The sequence below is a fragment of the Pteropus medius genome, unplaced genomic scaffold, assembly GCF_902729225.1.
Source record: "Pteropus medius unplaced genomic scaffold, Ma_sr-lr_union100, whole genome shotgun sequence".
Taxonomy (NCBI): Eukaryota; Metazoa; Chordata; class Mammalia; order Chiroptera; family Pteropodidae; genus Pteropus; species Pteropus medius.
In genome coordinates this window covers 1,994,015-2,013,624 of record NW_024350926.1, presented here as the reverse complement: position 1 = coordinate 2,013,624, position 19,610 = coordinate 1,994,015, and the positions used below count along the sequence as shown (strand labels likewise).

Sequence of the window (19,610 nt, the reverse complement as noted above, 5' to 3'; positions counted from 1 at the left end):
ACTGTTTTATTGAACTTTAGATTGTCCAGTGGTGCCATGGTGCAGGACAATGACGGTTCCTCACCAGCAATCCCTTCACAGAGTCAGCATCCTGGGCCATCAAACCCCAAATTGGGGCTAGTCACCTGCACCCTGGCCTGACATAGTTTGACAACAGGACAGGCTATTTGAAATGAGGATGGTCCTAGAAATTCAGGTCTTAGGGGCTTTGCAGCTAAGTGGACGCCCTTGTTTATACAGAGAAAAGCTTTTTGAGGGGGCTAGCAGAGGGAAGAGCTAGGGAGAGGACTGGGGCCCAACTCATTCCCAGATTTGTTTTAAAAAAGAAGCTGCTGGCAGGACTGTAGAATGCTCCCATTTCCTCCACCTTGCAGAATGCCTGTGTCAGGCAGAGCTGAGAGATGAATATCCTGTATGGCTTGGTAAGGGGCAGTCCTGGTGAACCAGCACTGAGCTAAATGCTAAGGTGTTTTCAGGAGGGATCACCTGCCAAGTGGGTAGTTTAGGAAGGCCGGGAAGGGGGAATACCCCTTTGTCAGGATCCACCAAAATGGGCCTTAAAAATTATAATAAATACAAATTATAATTGAAATGAATATAAAACTTGAGACAAATAGCACTGTATTTTATCTTAATACTGGGAGTGATGAAGTGAATCTTAGCAGTTTTTGGCTCATATCCTGCATATTTTTATACTTATCCAGGACACTGGGTCATTCATTCTGAATTTCTTCACGGCTTGGAAGCTGGTTGGAACCTCCAGCATTACACGGCAGCTTCTCTGAGGTTTGCATTTACACATTCGCTTGGTTGCTTGTTCCATCCTTCTGCGGACAATCTGTGAGGGGGTGTTCTGTGCCAGGCCCTGGGCACGGGATGCCCCTGTGAGTGAGGTGGACCCATCTCAGCCCTACAGATCCCCCTCAGCTGTCTGCATATAATGATTATATTACTTTGGAGGAGATGAAGCAAAATCTCTGGATTTTAAAATATCACAATAAGGTGAAACTTTAATTGAGTAGAGAAAAATTGGATCTTTAATTAAAATTGTTGGAATAAATGTCAGGCTCCTGGGGCAAATGGATCCTTGTCTATACTTCTCATACCAACATGAATACCAAAAAAATCCCTCAAAACCTAAACACTAGAATATAGCTCAATATAACATTTGTTACTTATAATGGGGAATTGTCCCTAGGTATATAAAACTTAGGGGGGAAGGCAGATAAGGTAAAGGGGGTCAAACGTAAGGTGACAAGGAAATTTAACTTTCGGTGGTGAACACGCAATGCAATCAATATACATATGACATATTGAATTGTACACTTGAAACCTATATAATTTTAATAACCAATATCACTCCAATGAATTTAATAAAAATAATAAGTAATAAAATATAAAAATGAAGAGGAAAAAATAGAAAAGCAGGGCAAAAATTATGATCTGGCAATTGACAATAAAAAATACAAGTAGGCAATAAACATGAAAAGATGCTGAACAAGATTTTAATTAAACACATGTTAATTAAAACAATAACCTTCTTTCCCCCTCCTATCAGATTGTCAGTGAAGGTAACTCATTTGGGTCCAGGCAGCCCTGAGTTTGACCCTGGCTTTGACACTTTGCGGTCGTGTAGAAAGGGGATGTCCTTGTCTGCCTTGCTACGTCAGGGCAGGGTAAGTGCCCGTCGTTAGCAGAGATTTGAGAAGCACGGTTTGCTCTTTTCTTCATGCTGCGTATTTATCTATAGCATCTGAGAGTGGTTCATGTCTTTCGAGAGGAAAATAAGGGGAACCGTCACTCTCTGCCTCAGTTTACCACCAGTGGGACTTGGCTTAGAAAATTCACATATCTCAACTTTGGTCTTATCTGGGATAGGAAATTAACTCTTCCCATACACATTTCGGGGTCTGCATTTATCATTCTGTGCCTTTGAAGAAAGCTGATAATTCGAGAGCAATTAGGATGACTCCCCCTTCATCTCTGGGCACTGCAGAAGGTGGCGTTTCTGCTCAGGTGTGGGGCTGCACCCTCCACTCCATGCCAGCTCACTGCGGGGCTCCGAGGCACTGCAGTGGGTGGTCCACACTCAACACTCTGCACACACCTCCACTCCGCTCCCCTCCTTTCCTCCTCTTTATTTATTTATTTTTTATTTATTTATTTTTAGGTGAGGCAACCCTTGGTTGACCTCACAGATTGCAAGGAACTTGTCAGTTTACAATCCCTTATTTTTTTTATTTTTTACACCTATAGCACCTGGTCTTCCTATGTGGTCTCCCATCCAAGTACTAACCAGGCCGACCCTGCTTAGCTTCCGACATCAGACGGGAGCAGGCGTGTTCAAGGTGGCACGGCCATAGCCTTCCCTTCCTTTGAGCACTGCGCACTCCATGGTGTCACCTGGAGCACTGAGATTTCCCGGGTTAATGGTAGTTTGAAGCCGCATTGCCCTGACACATGCACTGTTTGAACTCTGGGCCCTCCCCCCGAACCTGACTGTGCAGGTGGAGCAGGAAAGACCCAAGCTTCATTATGTGACACTTGTAGGGCTCTTTGCTGTTGACTCTGCCACGGGTATTTCTGGTTTTATTTTCATTCTCCCAGCATTCCTCTGGAGGAGGAGCGAGGACTGGCATGTTTTCAGACTCACTTTGTAGAAGGAGAAAGTACAGCAGGATGTGAAAACCTGAGGAATCCATGGGGGAAACCCTGCATTTCCCCCTCTGAAAGGGAAGCAAATGTTTCCTTTCTGGAACAAGAAATGCTGCCTCTGCAACCTGCTCTCCGCACTGCGGGCTGGGCGAAGGAAGTGGAGAGGGAGAGGGCGGAGAGGCGGTAACTAGCTGCTCAGCCCTTCGCTGAATGCAGGAGGTTTCCTAGGGGTGGAGATGAGGCTGGACCCCTCCCAGGATATGACTTAGGGCCAAGTGCCTCTTCAGGGTTTCTTCTTCAATCCCCCAAAAGGATGCTAATAACAGGAAAGGAAAGAGGAGAGGAGCCCAGCTCAGAAGATTTCCCTTTTGTAGCTGGCCTTATAACGGGTTTTCATTTCCTACACTAATGGAAGTTCTGAAAGGGCTCCAGGCCAGTGCATCCAGCCCAGGCCTGGAAACAGACCGCTGAGTGGTTGGTCATGGTGACCTAAAAGCCTCCTGACAGCCTGGTTTATCTTGTGGTCTGTAGGACACAGTCTAGGCTTGCTGCTACTGCTGGTCTTAGAACAAACTGTTCTGAGAGCAGGCTCTTTAGCCTCCTGAGTATGCAGGTAAGATGGGGAACCAGCAGCAGGGGTGGGATCTATTAACGGGGAGTTAGAAAGACAGGTGAGACTTAGGTGATGGAGAATCATTATAATTCGGGGCTGATGGAATCCATAGCAATGTTCTAGCCCAACTCCCTAATTTAAAATATAAGGAAACTGAGGCCAAGAGCATCTGTGTGTCTTCAAAGTCACAGGGCTATATAATGGGCAGAGCCAGGACGAGAACTGTGTCACACCTACAGAAGTGCCTACATCCAGATAAGAATTTCAAGTGGAATTGATTGCTCAGTGCATTTTGAAAAATGAGCAGATCACCAGACAAATCCCTCCTCTGCAAGGTTGAAATCTGGGGAGAACGTGACATTTGCAATCTTATTTCTCGATCTTTCCTAATGGCGGCCCCTTCTGAAGGGGCTATCAATCACAGTGGCAGGGACTCTGTTGTATGGGCAGTCCTAACTGATGCACACATTTGTGTAAATTCATTCCTTTGAGCTAGTCTTATAATGTTGGTGGCATCAGGTTAATCAGGATGTCAATAAAATTGCCTAAGAATCCAAGGAGAGAAAAACAAGTCTAGAGAAGAGAGAGTATGTGGCTGGGCCCCGGGTTCAGAAAAAAAAAAAAAGGAACTTAAGAGAAGTCCAGAGAGAGAAGAAACTAACCAACACTAAGGATGGTTTAGAGAGGAAAGAAATATCTGTAAAGGAAGGGACCTGACATCCGCATGGTAGCCCAAGGGGTGAGGATAGCACAAATGAGAATTTCAGGACAAAGAAAGTCAGAAACATTGGTACATTGGAGCAGTTGTGAAGTATGAATCATTTTCTCGGGAACTGAAAGGGAAGCCAAGAGCCAGCTGGATGGGAAACAAGAAATCAGAGCCAATCCTTTCTTCTTCGGGAGTCTCTTTCCTCATCTTAGGTGGACAAAGTGACCTTTCCTGTCTTCTCTAGTTTGAATGTTCTATATGGCGGAGGCTGAGTTTTACAAGCAAAGGATGAGTCAGGCTGTGAGGGGAAATCAGAAATTCAGAGGAGAGCTCAAAGGCCAGAGGGCATTATGAAGCCGTCTCACCTGGAGGAAGATTGCATATTTGAAGACAAGACCCTGACTTTTTTTTCTTAATCAAAAGCCATTTATATTTGTACTTATATACTTGAGTCATTTTTTTCCCTCTGAGTAAAAATATTTTAGAGAGGGGAATTCATAAACCACACACATAGCAGCCTTTCTCAAATATTTCTACTCCCGGGAATCCTGAGAGTGTGGTTCTACCTATGGTGCCCGGCTGAAGTCCAGTGGATATTCCAGGAGGCTGCGCCCATGTTTTGGTGGCTTTGTGTATCTCATGCTCATGTGTCTTCGTCTCCACCATAGAGAGTTATCTCTTCTGTTTAGGTTCTGAGTACCGTGAGAACTTTCTTTCCTAGAACCCAATTTAACTACTAGAAAGTAGAGCGATTTAGTTTCCATTTTAAAAGTTACCGTAACCACTGTTTGGTCCTTAGAAAAGCAGTTGGTAATGATAGAAAGGGCGATCCAGACAGGAACGTTGTTTAAGGTTAGAAACTCAAGGCAAGAACTTGCTTGAGAACGAAATATTCCGAATTCCCAAAGGATCGTCCTTGAGCCGTGAATGATTTATGGCTCCTTCAAATCCCGAGTAATGCCAAACTCAAGCCCTTGACCGAAAGGTTTGTTGCGACACTTAAACTCTAAATTACCTACAAACAGCTGCTTCCCTTTCCTTTTTGACAACACCCACTGCTCCTTAAAAAGTCGGGAGCACTTTTCGTTTACATCGTGGGCTTACATTTTCAGAGACCACAAGAAAGATAAGAACCTCTTGCTTTACACCAAAGAAATTTTCTATCCGTTAAAAGCCCTTTTCTTTCTTAATATATAAAATATCTTCAAAAGTTATTTTAAAAAGACATACAACTGGCGGAAATAATGGGCAAAAGACGAGAGAGGAAGCTGTAGTGAAAAAAAAATAGTCTATGAAAAGATGAAGAATGGTATTAATAAAGAAATGCAAATTGAAACAATAAGATGTTTTCACCTATTAGACTGTCAAAGACTAACAGCATTGATACCAAACAGTATTGGCTCAGGTGTTCTGGTAAAGGTACTTTTAAAACACGGTTGCTAAGAATTTGGCAATCGTTCTATAATTCTTCCAATGTTCATACCCTTTGAGCATTTCCTTTTTTTTAAATGAGACATAATTGACATATAATGTTGTGTAAGTTTAAGGAGTACAACGTGTTGATCTGATAGTCTAGAACGTTCATACCTATAAATTTATCCTCAAAAACATTTGTCGTAAGAGCATAAAAAATATGTTTGAGAATATTTCTTGTGGCATTGTTTTAGTAGAAAATGGAGAACTCCATTTACTGATAATTTGGTTAAATAATTAATCTAGGAAAACTTCAGATTTGGTTTGAGTAAAAAATATAGGACATTCACACAATGGCATACTTTGCAGCCTCTATAAAGAATGGGGTAGATCTATATATATCAATTGGCACGTAAAGATGTTCAAGAGTTACTGTTCGTTGAAAAAGCAAATTTCAAAATAGTATGTTATCAAGCAATAAAGTGTAATAATTATGTTAGTATATGAGAAATTTTCACTTAAAAATGCCAAGGTTTATTGAATATTCATTATGCATCAGGCTCTTGACTAAGCACTTTACATGTATTCAATCATTTGCTCCTCCCAGTGGTTCTTGAGACATGTGCTCTTATTATTTTCATTTTAATGCTAAGGAAGTAGAGTACCAGAATGGTTGGGCAACTTGCCCAAGGTCACACAGCTAGAAATGGATAGAACTGGGACGTAAGCCCAGGCAGTTTGACTCTCACACCTAACCACTGTGCCCTACAGCTTCTCAGGACTTATTGATACTATATTTTATATCTTTGTAATGTTTCAATTTTTATGATGGGAATATGTTACTCTAGATATTAAAAAAGTAATAATGTACATGAAAACAACAATGACTAAAACCCCATCTCATCCCAAGGATACTTAAAAATTATTTTTTAATGGAGAATAGGTTTTTGAAATTTGAGATACTTAGAGAATTTCTAAGTATTTTATGAAAAACAGAAATAGAAATGCTAGTATAATCAAGAGGAAAAAAGTAGCAGTTAAAATAAACTTTTTATATTAAAATAGAAAGATGTATTGACAGCTTTTATATAACGAAATCTAAGCAAAATGAGAAATTCACAGCATCATTAGGCTCTAAAGACCTATAAACTAATTTTAAGGTAATGCATATACTTATTAAAGTAGCAAAAGATAATACAAAAAATGAAAGCCAGCATCGACGAGGTTGGAGGTGAATGGAAAAGCATCGATGGAAGCCTGTCGATTGCTCAGAATTCCTGGACATGTGTGACAAAACTGTAAGCATAAACCATTTTTAAAAAAATCACTATCATTTCTCCCAGTTAGCCCAGTGTCTCTTACACACAATAAGACTGCAAATATTTGATGTTGGGTGAATGGATGAAACTATTCTTATCCTCTTACTTGTTAATTTCTCTTTGAGGCCTATGCACCAAGAAATTAATCCAAAAGAATAGTATTCTGCACAAATTCATTGTGTTGATCTTTAGAATAGAGAAAAAATGGAACATTGCAAGTGCCAACAATAGAACACCTAGGTGAGGGATGCTGTACCCACATCATGAACTCTGTTTAAATAAGAAAAAATATATATATAAAATGAGATTTACTCTCTGTGTCTGGGGAAAACGGCAGAATGTGGGGATCTAATTCAGGGCTGTGTGCTCTCTGGTTGACATTTGTCAATTATTTTACTTAGGTGGAGGGCAGAGAATGCAGCAGCAACAACATGGGCTGTAGGAAAACCTTCTTGTCTATAAGGCGCAGGGGAGAGAAGAAGCCAGGCATTGCTTTTTAAATGAAAGGCAATCAAAGAGATGAAAACTGAAATTTCCTTACATTCTTGGTCAAGAGATGTTGTGAGCTTTTGACTCTTCTTCTGGCTGGACTGGACACTGCAAAGAGAGATAGAGGACTGGTTTTAGAGAACACCTGGGGGGCTGATGTAGCCACAGTCACAAAACTGAGAGTGTTCAGACCTGGAGTGGGGCAGGGGCACAGAGAAGGAATGGGAAGAGGAAGCGGGGTACAACTGCAGTTTTAGATGTTATTTGGTTAAGTGCACCAAAGTTCAGAGCAGCATTATTTACAATGGCCAAAAGGCGGAAACGGATGTTCCCATCAACGAATGAACGGATAAACAAAATATGGTTTATACAGTCAATAGAATATTGTTGAGCCACAAGAAGGAATGGAATTCTGACACGTGCTGCCACATGGATGCACCTCGAAGACATTAAGCTAAGTGAAATAAGCCAGACGCAAAAGGACAAATACTGCATGAGCTCATTTATATGAGATACCTAGAGCAGTCAAACTGGTAGAGACAGAAAGTAGAGTGGAGGTTACTCAGGGCTGGGAGGAGGAAGGGAGAGAGGGATTATGTGATGTCACGGAGTTTCTGTTTGAAATGATGGAAAAGTTCTGAAAACGGAGGGTGGTGATGGTTGCGCAACAGTGTGAATGCCCTTAACGCCACGGTGCTATACATTTAAAAAAATGGTGAAATGGTACCTTTTATATTATGTATATTTTACCACAAACATAAAAAGGCTTAAAAAATCAACTAAGCATTTAAAAAATATTACTTGGTTGGAAAAGACGTACATTGTTGCCAGAAGGATTTACTCACAACTAAAATCCCACCATGTCACTTCCCTGCCTAGTGCTCACATGACATCTTGTCACCTATCAGATTAGTGACCAGATGAGCACTGTGTTGTTATTTTCTGCTGGGTGCCTGCAGCCACGTCACCAGTCATCCAGGGCGCTGGTCAACAGCCAGGGCTTCCCACTCCTTTCACTTGGGTGTGAATCTGAACTTGACCCTTTGCCAGTTATGTGACTTGGGCAAATTCCTGATTCCCTCTAAGCCTCACTTTCCTCATCTGTTTCAGCACCTACCTCAGAGGGCTGTGGCAAGGATTAAATGAACTACTCTTTATAAAGCTCTTGGCCCAGCACACGGTAAAGAGTAAGTTCTGGGAAGTAGTGGTGGTTATCAGGATTTTCCTCTTTCTCTGCAAGGTGAGGGCTGGTGGAAGCAATAAGTGATCACGTTTAGGGCCTGCAGCATTGGAATGTCTCCTTCTGGGGTGTTCTCTGTCTCCTCTTGCTGTTCCCTGACTGCCCCTCCTCACTGTTGTTTATCCCCCAGTGAGTTATTTTGAATGCCGTGGTACTCTTCACCCCAACTCTGGTGCGCCTCAGGAAATAGCTTCTAGTATTTAACTTCTTGGTAAAACCACAGCTTTTATCTTTTGTATTTACTGTGAATTATGTCTACGAAATCTTTCCCTTAAAGGTCTCTTTCTCTAGAAAGTAAAAATGCACACTTGTCCTCAGTTACAGACTTGATCTATGCCCTGTGCCTTTAAAATACTTAAGAAACACCACCGCATTTGCTGTGGTCATATTTTTGATGGCTAAGCTAAAAAAAAACAAACAAAAAAACCCCATATATATAACTAATAGGTTGAACCCAATATGTGTGTGTATATATGTGTGTATTAGAAAGAGGGATGCAATACAATAATAACAAATGTAGTAATAGCTCTCATTGAGCTTTTCTAGGCAGATGGTTTATTTGCCTTATCTCATTCACTCCTCACAGCAACTCTGTGAGGCAGGCACTCTCCATGAACTCCACTTTATAGATGAGGATGCTGAGGGCTGGGGTCACAGAGTTGAAGGTAGAACAAGGCCTACACTCTTGACCGCTAGACAACACTGCCCAGGTGGCTGAACTTGTGCTCGGAAAACATTCTGGTCATTGCACATTGAATAAACATGGCTAAACAGTAGCATCTGGGAAAGGTCATATCAGGAAGGACTGTAACCATTGTTAGACACAGTCAAACCAACCTGTATCTCTGCAGTTGGGGAATGTGGGCTGCAATGAAGAGTTACCAATCTCTCTCATAAGCAGTGAGTAAGAAGAGCTCGAACTGCCTGCTCTCACTGTGAGCCCCTTGCTCGATGGCTTTGGAGAAGACAGGACGGGGCACAGCGAGAACGAAGAGGTGACCTTCTTCCATTTCCGGTCTCATATAAACTGCAAATATTCCTTTTCTACAGAACAACTTCCTGAGCAGTGACATGTCCACGAGTATCAATGAACACTTGGTTTAATACCAAGGAGGTGGCCATGAAAGAAAATGGTAAGAAAGGAACAGAGGATCACGTATTTATCTTTGACTGAAATACTCATTGCTTTAAATATGGAATGAAAATAGTCATCGCTTTGTAAGCGACGTACTTAACGGTGCTTACTACGTGCCAGGTACTGTCTTAGATGCTTTATATATTTTACCTATATCTCATGTTTTCCCCCATAGTAACCCTGGGAGGTGAGTTCTAGTTCTCCCTTTTATGAAAGTAGGAACTCGGGTCCAGAGAGGTTAGTAGCCTGCCCAAGGTCACGGAGTGCAAAAGTGGCGGCAGTCTCTCGACCACTATGCTAAGCGCATGGAGTCAAAGGCCCTGTTTTGATTGATTTTATTCCGGTGAATGTGACAGCAATTTATTAAAAATAATAAATTTTTCATTAAAAAGAGCCATTCGGCTTTGACTTTTTTCTCCTTTTAATTTTTTTAAAGGGTAACGATGACAGAAAACAGACATCTTAACATTTTCATATTTGCTTCCATTTTGTTTCTTTCTCATATAAATAAATACAAAATTAGAAGGCAAGTTTAGGTCCCCTTTCTACCCTCTCCTAATTCAACTTCCCTCCCTCCCCAGGCTACTAATTTTATCTGTGTCTTTCCAGCCTATATTTTGATACTTTTCTCTAGATATATATCTATAAACAATATATAGTATTGTTTTATATTTCCAAATTAAATAATTGTTATCATACATATATAATTTTTCATCCTACTCTTTTTTTTCCACTGAACATTATGCTTTGAGATCTATGTCTATACAGGTAGATCTAGTTCATTCCTGTCAACTGCTGTGGAGTATTCTATGGTATGATGACATATTTTACTCCCTCCCCTCTTCAAGGACATTTAGGTTCTCTTCAATTTTGCCCTCTAGAATACAATGCCACCATGAGCATCTACATGTAAGACTATTTATCCAGAAGGGGGACTGCCAGGTCAGAGGGACTGCCAGGTCAGAGGGTCTGCCTTGACTTTCCAAGTATGTTTCAGAGTTTCCGGAGAGAGTTCCAATGCCTGCACGTGGGCAGACTCTTAATTCTTTTTTCTCTCTCTATCTGGCAATAGATGTCTAAAGCTTAATTTATGTTCCGCTGGCTGTCTCTTTGTGGTCAGGCTGAGTCTCTCCCTGCCCCGCTGAGCACTGGCCCTGTCAGTGGCTGACACTGGAAGAAGAAAGGAATTGTTTGAACAGGGGGTCAAACACCAGCCTCCTTCATTCAAGTCTGACAATGAGAGCAGGGCTAAGCTGGAGTCCCTGGGCTCTCTCACAGGACAGGGGCTACAGGGAGAGAGCAGAGGTGGCAGGGGAGAGGGCGAGCTTTGGGGAAGGGGCAAGGGAACTGTCCGGTCACCAGACACCTACAGTCATCTGAGCTCTCACCCGAAGCCCTTCCCACGACTTGACACCATTTGCCTTGGAGCACAAGGACTTTTTGGTGGCACTAGTTCCAGGTTAAGTTTGGGAGGGTGGCCCAGGGCTCTGAGTGGAGGCCATCTGGGTCAGGGCATTATTTGAACACTTCACTGGATTTCGGGCCACCACAGGAAGTATTTCTCCTCACGTTTCACAGCACAGTTAGAAAGCAGACTTTTGAGGCAGCTGGTTCTCATTTCAAAGCCCACTTGCTCACTGGAGAAGATGAAAGACTCTATCTAGCTGTCCTGGGAATTTCGTTTTCATCTCTGTTTCCTCCAACAATGGCTCGCTGTCACTTTCATTCGGCATATTGTGTAGCCGTACTGAATTAAGCGAAATGGAATATTTAACTGCCTTCACTTCCCCCTTGATGGATTGTTTCAACGACTGATGTTTATCCGCGTGGCTCCTTTTCAGGAACAACAACAACGACAACAACAACAACAACAACAAATACCACCAAACACAGAGAAGCTGTCAGAGCTCAGAGAGCTGAGGGAAAACCGTAGTAAAACAGCACGTGATTGTCCTCATCCTCCTTAAGGAAACGGTCAAGGGCGATTTTACTCACCCTTGGAAGGAATCACAGTCGTGAAAACTTCTATATTTTCGTCACTGCAGCTGTAAATCTGATGCATCTTTTCAGCCTTCTCTCCCCTAACGTGTCTGGAAACCGGAGGCCTCTCTCTGAACCCCTCGTCGTGAGGTTTCCTAAGCCAGAATGGCTCGGAGAATCGTTGTGCAGGTCCACAAAAGGCAGGCTGGTGCTGTGATCTCATCTCATTCCAGAGTCTTCACTGCCACATTTTCTAATCCCATCTGTCTTTTTTTTTTTTTTTTTTAAATGAATCCTATTATTGAGAACCTTTGATTGAGCCTGGAGGCTTCAGTCCCCTCCCAGCCAGGATGTTTGTCACATTTTTATTTTGCCGTGCCTGCCGCAGTGAATTTGGAAGTCTTCTGCGAAGTGATGAGGTGAAGTCGCCCACTCACTTAGTGCCAAGCTTGGCTGGAGAGTTTCGCTGAAAAAGAAACGTGATTTTTTGGTACCAGCGATTCCCCTTTCCGTTTCAGAAATGATGAAGCTTTTCTTTTCTTTTTTTTTTTCTCCAGAAGAACTGAATCTTCAGTAACTTTTCATGTATTAATCTGGCTTCCTTCAAAATTTCTATTTTAAACAAAAAGACTGTTTCTCCACAGTGTTTTCACCTCATGCCAGTTCATGACAAGGCTGACATTTCTAGAAAGCCAAGTGTTAGCATCTCCTTGTACAACCCCTCAGGTGCTTGCAGGGTGTGGTAACACGCAGTTACAGGAAGGTTATGTTTTATTATCCTAAATATCCTGATCCTAGAGAGCCTATATTTTATCCTATGTGTTCCATATATTATACACAGAAGTAAGGTATGGTTGAAACACATGTCTATTACATCAAACCCACTGCATATCATTAGACCACTACAGATTTACTTTTTCATATTGATGATGATGATGATGATGTAATAATATTAATAATGATGTTTGGCATTTGTTAAATGCTTGCCAAGAGCTAGGAAGCCTGATACATATTCTCGTTTAATGTCTACAACTGCCCAATGAGACTATTATTTTTGCTGTCTTATAGGTGAGAAAACTAAGACATAAAGAGATCGAGTTACTTGCCGAAGATGAAAATAACTAGTTCACGGCAGACATTGTATTTAATCCCTAACTTGACTCCAAAGCCAATGTACTTAACCACTAAATTCTACTTTATTCTTTACCTGCACGGCCATTCCCCCTACTTTGAACCTGGGAGAACCCGACCCATAATCTCTTCGACTTGGACTTGGCCTCCACCGACATTTCTATAGTAGACAAATGTGGGGCATTTGCTCATCAGGTAGTTGTCACTATTACACCCATGTCTCTGAGAATTGCACCCAGCCACCGAGGATGACTCTAAGAAGCCACGTTTGTTCTACTTTGTAGCCACATTTAATCGAACCAAGATGGACACCCAATAAAAATTGCTGCCTCCCGGAAACAGAAATTGGGTCTTGGACTGGGGCCAGGGAAAGGTGTTAACTCTGGGGTAGCTCTCTGGGCCAGTGGGGTGAAGTTGAGGGGAAATCAGTGGAAATAAGTGGAACCATTGGTCTGGAAAGGGCCTGAGGCCCGAATGTAAATCAAGGGCGAAGAGTCCTAGCTGGAGGAGGGGGCAGGTGCTCTCACCTCGGCACACACTTGGCAGGTCTGTGGTTGTGTGCACACTCCGGTGAGGGCCAGTGGGAGAAAGGGCTGCTTGGGTGTGAGGGTCGTGTTGGGACAGTGAGGGGTGTGTGTGTGTGGCCCGGATTGAGAAAGACAGCGAGTAAAGAGGCAGAGACAAGGGAGGAAAGAGTATTGCCCGGCTGCGGTTTCCATGTCTTCTCTGTCTCTCTCAGGCCCGGAGTCACTCCTGTCTTGTGGTCAATGTGATATCTCAGTCTGCATCTGATAAATTTCCTTTTTGCTTAAGTTTAAGTAGATTTTTGCCATTTTCAGTTAAAAAGTATACTGTCTAAAAGATGTGTCTATACATATGATACCTCTACATTGATTACATTTTAGATAACGTAGTATTTAAAGTAATAACTAGTGCGATAGAAAGCAAGACCCAAAATTCTGTTAACAGACTGAAATTATGTTAACAGACCATAGGCAATAAAACTCACAAGGTGAGATTTAACAGGACTAAATAAAAACATCTACCTTTACATTAAAAAAAATTAATTAAGTACAGAATTGGGTGACCTGGTTTAACAGCAATTTATTAAAAAGAAATCTGGGGTTTGGTTAACCACATGCTTCATAAGAAGCAATATTAAAGGCCAGAGGTGCAAGATACAAATGTACCTTGTTTCAAAGACCTGGTAATAAATTGAAATTAAGACCCCTTTGGGGCATCCAGGAGCCAATCAGGATTACCTGGATTTAATCTCAAAGTGTCCAGGCTGGATTAGGCTTTTTCTAAAAAAGACCAAATTTAATCAATCAGAGCATATTATATTATGTCTAACAAATAAGCCTGAAGCACATAACTAAATGGGCTAATGGAAGGAAGCACCCCCAGAGAAAAACAATTCTTAAGAAATCATTTTTATCTGTTTGAAATATATTTTAAAATAATAAAATAATATGTGCTTTTTATAACAAATTCAAAAATTGTAGATGGGCATACAGAAAAGGTGAAAAGCACTTCCCCAATTCTAGTCTCACTTCCTAAAAGCAATCATTGTTTACAGATTAGCGAGTATTTTTCCAGATTTTTTTCATATATGTAATTTTTTAAAAATAGAAATGGAGTCATACTACACTTACACACCCATACACCCATGCATGCATACACTCATTCAAGTGTGAACATATATAGTTCCCGTTCTTCAAATAAATGAGTAGAGTCCACTGCACTGTAAGAATTTATCCACTTCTTTCTTGATAGACCTATATAGCTTATTTCCATTTTTTAAAAGTAGAAATGATGATGCAAAGTACATCCTTATATATGTATCTTTATAGGTCTTTTAATATTTTTTGTAGCTACATTTCAAGCTGTGGGAGTGCAGGTCACAGTATATACCTGTTTAAAATTTTGAGGGATTTTTCCACTTTGCCTTCCAAAAATTCAGCATCAGTTGACATTTTCATGACAGGACATGAGGGGCTTATTCCCCATACCCGTGATAATTCTTGATATTATTAATCTTTAACTATTTTGCCAACGTGATCCTGCTTGGCTTTTGTGCTGAGTCCAGAGTCTCCATCATATGAGATAGTTAGAGTCCTCCTAGCCCAGGTACCTTACACTCTGCGGAAGGTGAGTGGCTGAGTCCTCATTTTGGAATAAAAACTCTATAACCTGTATGCAACAGTAAGCATACACCACACCTAGGAGTACTGGTAGCAACCACTGTCCAGGACCAGGCTAAGCCTCAGTGAGGGAGAGTCTGTCCGGGTCAGGGGTCTCCAAGGTTCCGGAAGTCACTGCAGAGAGTTCTATATTGTTGGCACGTGGAGGCCCCCTTATGTCCATTTAAAAATTTTGCTTCTACACTTACGTCAAAGGCAGTCAGCTAACGTCAATGGAAGCCTTTATTTCTATATTGGGTGTTCTGCAAAATGCTTGGTTACCTGTTTGGCTAATGGGAAGAGCTGAGTGGTGCTACCTCTGTGTTTCTCTCTCCAATCTGAGCGCTCTCTGGAGACCCACCCTCACAGAGGTGCTAGAAGAAGCCCTCTCCAAGGTACTTCTATTTAGGCTGAAACCTGAGCAATGCTTCTTAGACTTTAAAATACTTGGGAATCTCTAGGGGTCTTGTTAATGTGCAGATTCTGATTCCACAGGTCTGGGTTTGGGGCCTGAGGACCGAGTTTCTACGGAGCCCCTGTGAAGCCCTCCTTGCTGTCCCCAGAGAGAGACCAGAGAGTTCACGTAAAGGGAGCAGACATTACTGACCCAGATGCATTCCAATTATGAGACGCTCAGGTCCCTCACCAGACTATTTAAATATGATTCTCTAGGGCTCAGTCATAGGTACTTAAAAAATATCTCCAGTGATTATGTTATGCAACTGGGGCTTGGATGGAGTGAGGTGGTTCTCAAATTGTCCCCAGAATGCAGTATTAGCAGCACCTGTTAGACATGCCAATTCTACTTAATCAGAAACTCTGGGGTAGACCAGCAACCTGTGTTTGGCAAAGCTCTCCAGGGCTCCTGATCGTCACTAAGGTTTGAGGACCACTGATGAACAGAGAGAGTTCTTGACAAAGTCATCCTGCAGGAGTTGAATCTGTGGTTCCTAACCCTGGCTGTACATCAGACCTGCTAAGCAGCTCGATAAACATCCACGTACCTGGAGCCCACCCCTGTTCTTTCTGATTCCAAAGATCTGAAGTGGTTTCCAGGAGTGGAACAGGGCTTTGAAACCCCCCAGGGATGTGGATTTAGTGGCTGAGCAGAGGGGCCGCAGCCTGTCAATGTGAATGGCGGCCTGTGGCCTCCTGCCTAGCACTGTGCAGTGTTCATCCCTTCATTCCACATTTATCGAACCCATAATGTGCCAGACCCATAATGTGCCAGACGATTTACTGTCGAATACTGATTACGTCCCAGGCACTTTATTCATCAGCCCGACCACAACCCAGCATGGTGGGCCTACTACCGTTTTACAGAAGAGAGCCCCTAATTTGGGTCGGTCGTGACTCCCAAACCTGGGCTCCCCACCATGCCACAGTGCCAGTCTTGGTAGACTTGGGGGCCGCCAGGCCGTGGGCCTCTGAGAAGCCTCTGTGTTTAATCTTCAGTGGCTTATTTTGTGAACTTAGAGCTACGCTTGTGATTTCAGCAGGTGTCACATTCGCCTTTCAGTTCCTCTGAGACAGAGAGATGGTTTCAATCTTTAACTTATGCAAAGTAATGTTCTTTGTGGGCGAAAGTGGAGTGTGGTGGTTACCCAGTTAAATTTTAATTTAAGAAAAATAACAGAATTTTTCTGATATAACTATGTCCCAAATATCGCATGAGTATTCTTATACTAAAAATTATTTGTTGTTTACTGAAATTCAGATTTAATTGGTGTCCTGTATTTTATGCTAAATCAGGCAAGCCCTTTGGAGGGGTTTTTCTGGTCTTGGTGGTAACTATGCTCTCTTTCCCATGACCAGTGATGCTCCTGTGTTAGAGGCTTGTGGCTAGTGCTTGAGTCAGGGCAGAAGACAATTTCAGCCGGTCTCATTTGGTTCTTCAATAATCAAGGTAATCAGACACAGTTTTAATAATACTTTTAAAAAATAGCACTTACTATATGCCAAACATTAGGCTATGAGCCTTTTGCTCACTATTTTATTTAATTCTCACAAGCCTATAAGTAGGCCCAGTTCTAGTATCTCCATTTGACAGATGAGAAAACTGAGGCCCATACAGCTTAGAGATTCGTGTAAGGCAGATTCTCAACTGTCTGGGGCCTGATAATTCTTGGTTGTGGGGACTATCTTGAGCATTGTAGGATGTTTAGCAACATCCCTGGCCTTTACCCAGGAGCTGCAAGGGGCATTCCTTCAGTTGTAAAAACCAAACTTGTCTCCAGACATAAGAAATGTCCTTGGGGGCAAATACACCTGTTTGGGAACCAGTGGTCTAAGGTTTTATAGCTATCAAGATATTGAGCCAGAGTCAGAACCTCTGCAGCCTGCCTCAAGGCCTGTGCTCTTAGACTCTGCAATAATTTCATCCAGGGAAAGTTATGGAATAAAGAGGAATCTATCATGTCATATTTATTTGGAAGAAAACCATTTGAAAATGACGTGCAGGGCTTTTGCATGACCTGTTATTACAGCTTGATTTCCTCTTTAGGGTGCTGGAAGAGAGCTCCCTGGGGTTGAGTGGGCAAAGCCAGGAATCTCATAGGCATTTAATACAGTTGAATTACGGCATAAATGGGAAGGACCCAGGCACACTACGAGGTGGGTTCTTCCTGCCCTGTAAAGAGGACGGGCTTTAACACAGGCAATTCTCAGGCTGTCATGCTGTGGCCTAACCGAGAAACCCACAACATCCCTCATCTCTCCCAGCTCTGACAGCTACACCTTGACACTGCCAGGCCTCTCTACTCCATAGATACCCATTCATTCGTTTTTGTTTTATGCTTTTTAAAAATCGAGGTAAAATTCACGTAACATAAAATTAACCATTTCAAAGTGTACATTTCAGTGGGATTTAGTACATTCACGATGTGCTACCATCGCCGCTATCACCACTACCTAGGCGTAAAACATTTTCATCACCTCAAAAGGACACCCTGTCTGTACCCATTAAATTGTCATTCCCCTTCTCCCTCCCCCAGCTTCTAGCAGCCACTCATTTGCATTCTGTCTCTACAGATTTATCTATTCTGAATATTTCATATAATGGAATCATACGATATGTGACATTTTGTGCCTGGCTTCTTTTGTTTAGCATAATATTTTTGAGATGCATCCATGTTTCATTCATTCATTTGTTTTTTCAACAGATATTAACTGAACACCTACTATGCATCAAGCACTGGGGACGATGAGCTTACATTCCACTGGGGGAGACAGGTGATGACCAGATGCTATGCTCTGAATGTTTCTGCCTGCAAAAATTCGTAAGTTAAAATCTTACTGCCTAGTGCGATGGTAAAAGGAGGTGGGCCTTTGGGAGGTGCTTAGATCATGAGGGACCCCCATGAGTGGGATTATAAAAAAGACGCCATGGAGCTCCTTAGCCCTTTAAACCACGTGAGGACACAGCCAGAAGGCCCTGGCTCTAAACCAGGAAGAGGGCTTTCACCGGATGTGACCATGTTGGTGCCCTGATCTTTCCCAGCTTCTGGAACTGTGAGAAATCAATTTCTATTGCTTGTAAGCTACCCAGTTTGTGGTAGTTTGTTATAGCAGCCCAGATGGACTAAGACGCCTGGATAAATGAGCAAAATATAAAATATATTGACTAGTGATAGGATTTTTAAAAAGGAGAAAAAATATAGTGAGGAAGAAGGATATGAGGAGTCAGGTGGCCAGGGAGGACCTCATCAAAAAGGTGATCTTGAATAAAGCCTGAGGAGCATGAGGAAGTTAGCCTGCAAGTAACTAGGGGAAGAAAACCTCAGGCAATGGAACAGCAAGTGAAAATATCCTGAAGCAGATATTTTGTCTACTTGTTTGCAGAATATTCTGGAGTCACTAGAATAGAGTGAATAAGAGGCGGAGAGTAGGTGGTGAGATCTAAGAGGTAGGGTAACCATACAAATTTTAATCCAAACTAAGGTACTTTTGAGAGTGAAAGCAATCACTATTAAAATTATGCTAGTACATCAGGTACAAAGTGGGATCGTCTTAGGCATGCTGGATCATAGCAAGAACTTAGCTGTTAGTCTGGGTGGAAAGGGCATCGAGCAGAACTGCTGTGACCCAACGTGAGACCTTCGTTCTGGTTACTCTGTTGAGAGGGACTGAAGGGCGGCAAGGGCGGAAGCGAGGAGAAGGCTTGGGAGGCCGTTGCCGCACCACAGGTGAGAGATGGTGGGGAACTAGATCAGGGTGGCCATGGAAGGGGTGGTGAGAACTGGTCAGATTCTGAATATAATTTAACGTAAAAAGCAGTATGATTTCTGACCAAAGGCTGGGTGTGCAAGAAAGCGAGGAGTTAAAGATGGCACCAGGAGAAGATTAAAAGAGAAAGAGATTTGGAGGAAAGTTCCATTGCTGTTGCAGGTCAGATTCCCAGGAAGCCACTTCTAAGATGAAATTTGTACATAGGAAGTTTGCAGGCCAGTGCTGGCAGGACCAACACCTCAGGGAGAAGGGGAGGAAGCAGGATCGGGACGAGGTCTGGACTACCTCTGGACTTCCATGTCATCCCAGCAAGGAACTCAGCCAGTCTCATGAAGGAACTGTGAAGCTGGGCGCCTTCAGAGTTACCCAGACTGGGGCAGGTGGTTGGTTGGGCCTCGTAATTCATCTCCTACTTGACTGGCACTGGATGGCGGCTACCTTGGGAAGTGGGGTGAACTTGGGCAAGGCGGTTGTCCTCAGTGGAGTGATTTCGGTTCCTGAAAAACCACAGTAGGT

The 19,610-nt window shown here is 42.5% G+C and overlaps 1 protein-coding gene and 1 pseudogene across 1 annotated transcript in view; both read right to left on the bottom strand.

Moving 5' to 3' along the window:
* The window catches only part of VXN (vexin), a 28,835-nt gene extending 10,732 nt beyond the window's left edge, over positions 1 to 18,103 (bottom strand). Inside the window, exons 1-3 of the mRNA XM_039841768.1 lie at positions 18,048 to 18,103; positions 11,569 to 12,019; positions 7,251 to 7,306 (exon numbers count right to left, since the gene is read on the bottom strand). Of these exons, the coding sequence (XP_039697702.1) occupies positions 7,251 to 7,306; positions 11,569 to 11,776 (264 nt within the window). The 5' untranslated portion in view covers positions 11,777 to 12,019; positions 18,048 to 18,103. The remainder of the gene's footprint in view (positions 1 to 7,250; positions 7,307 to 11,568; positions 12,020 to 18,047) is intronic.
* On the bottom strand, positions 2,248 to 2,365 carry LOC120585610 (uncharacterized; annotated as a pseudogene).
* Positions 18,104 to 19,610: the final 1,507 nt, after the last annotated feature.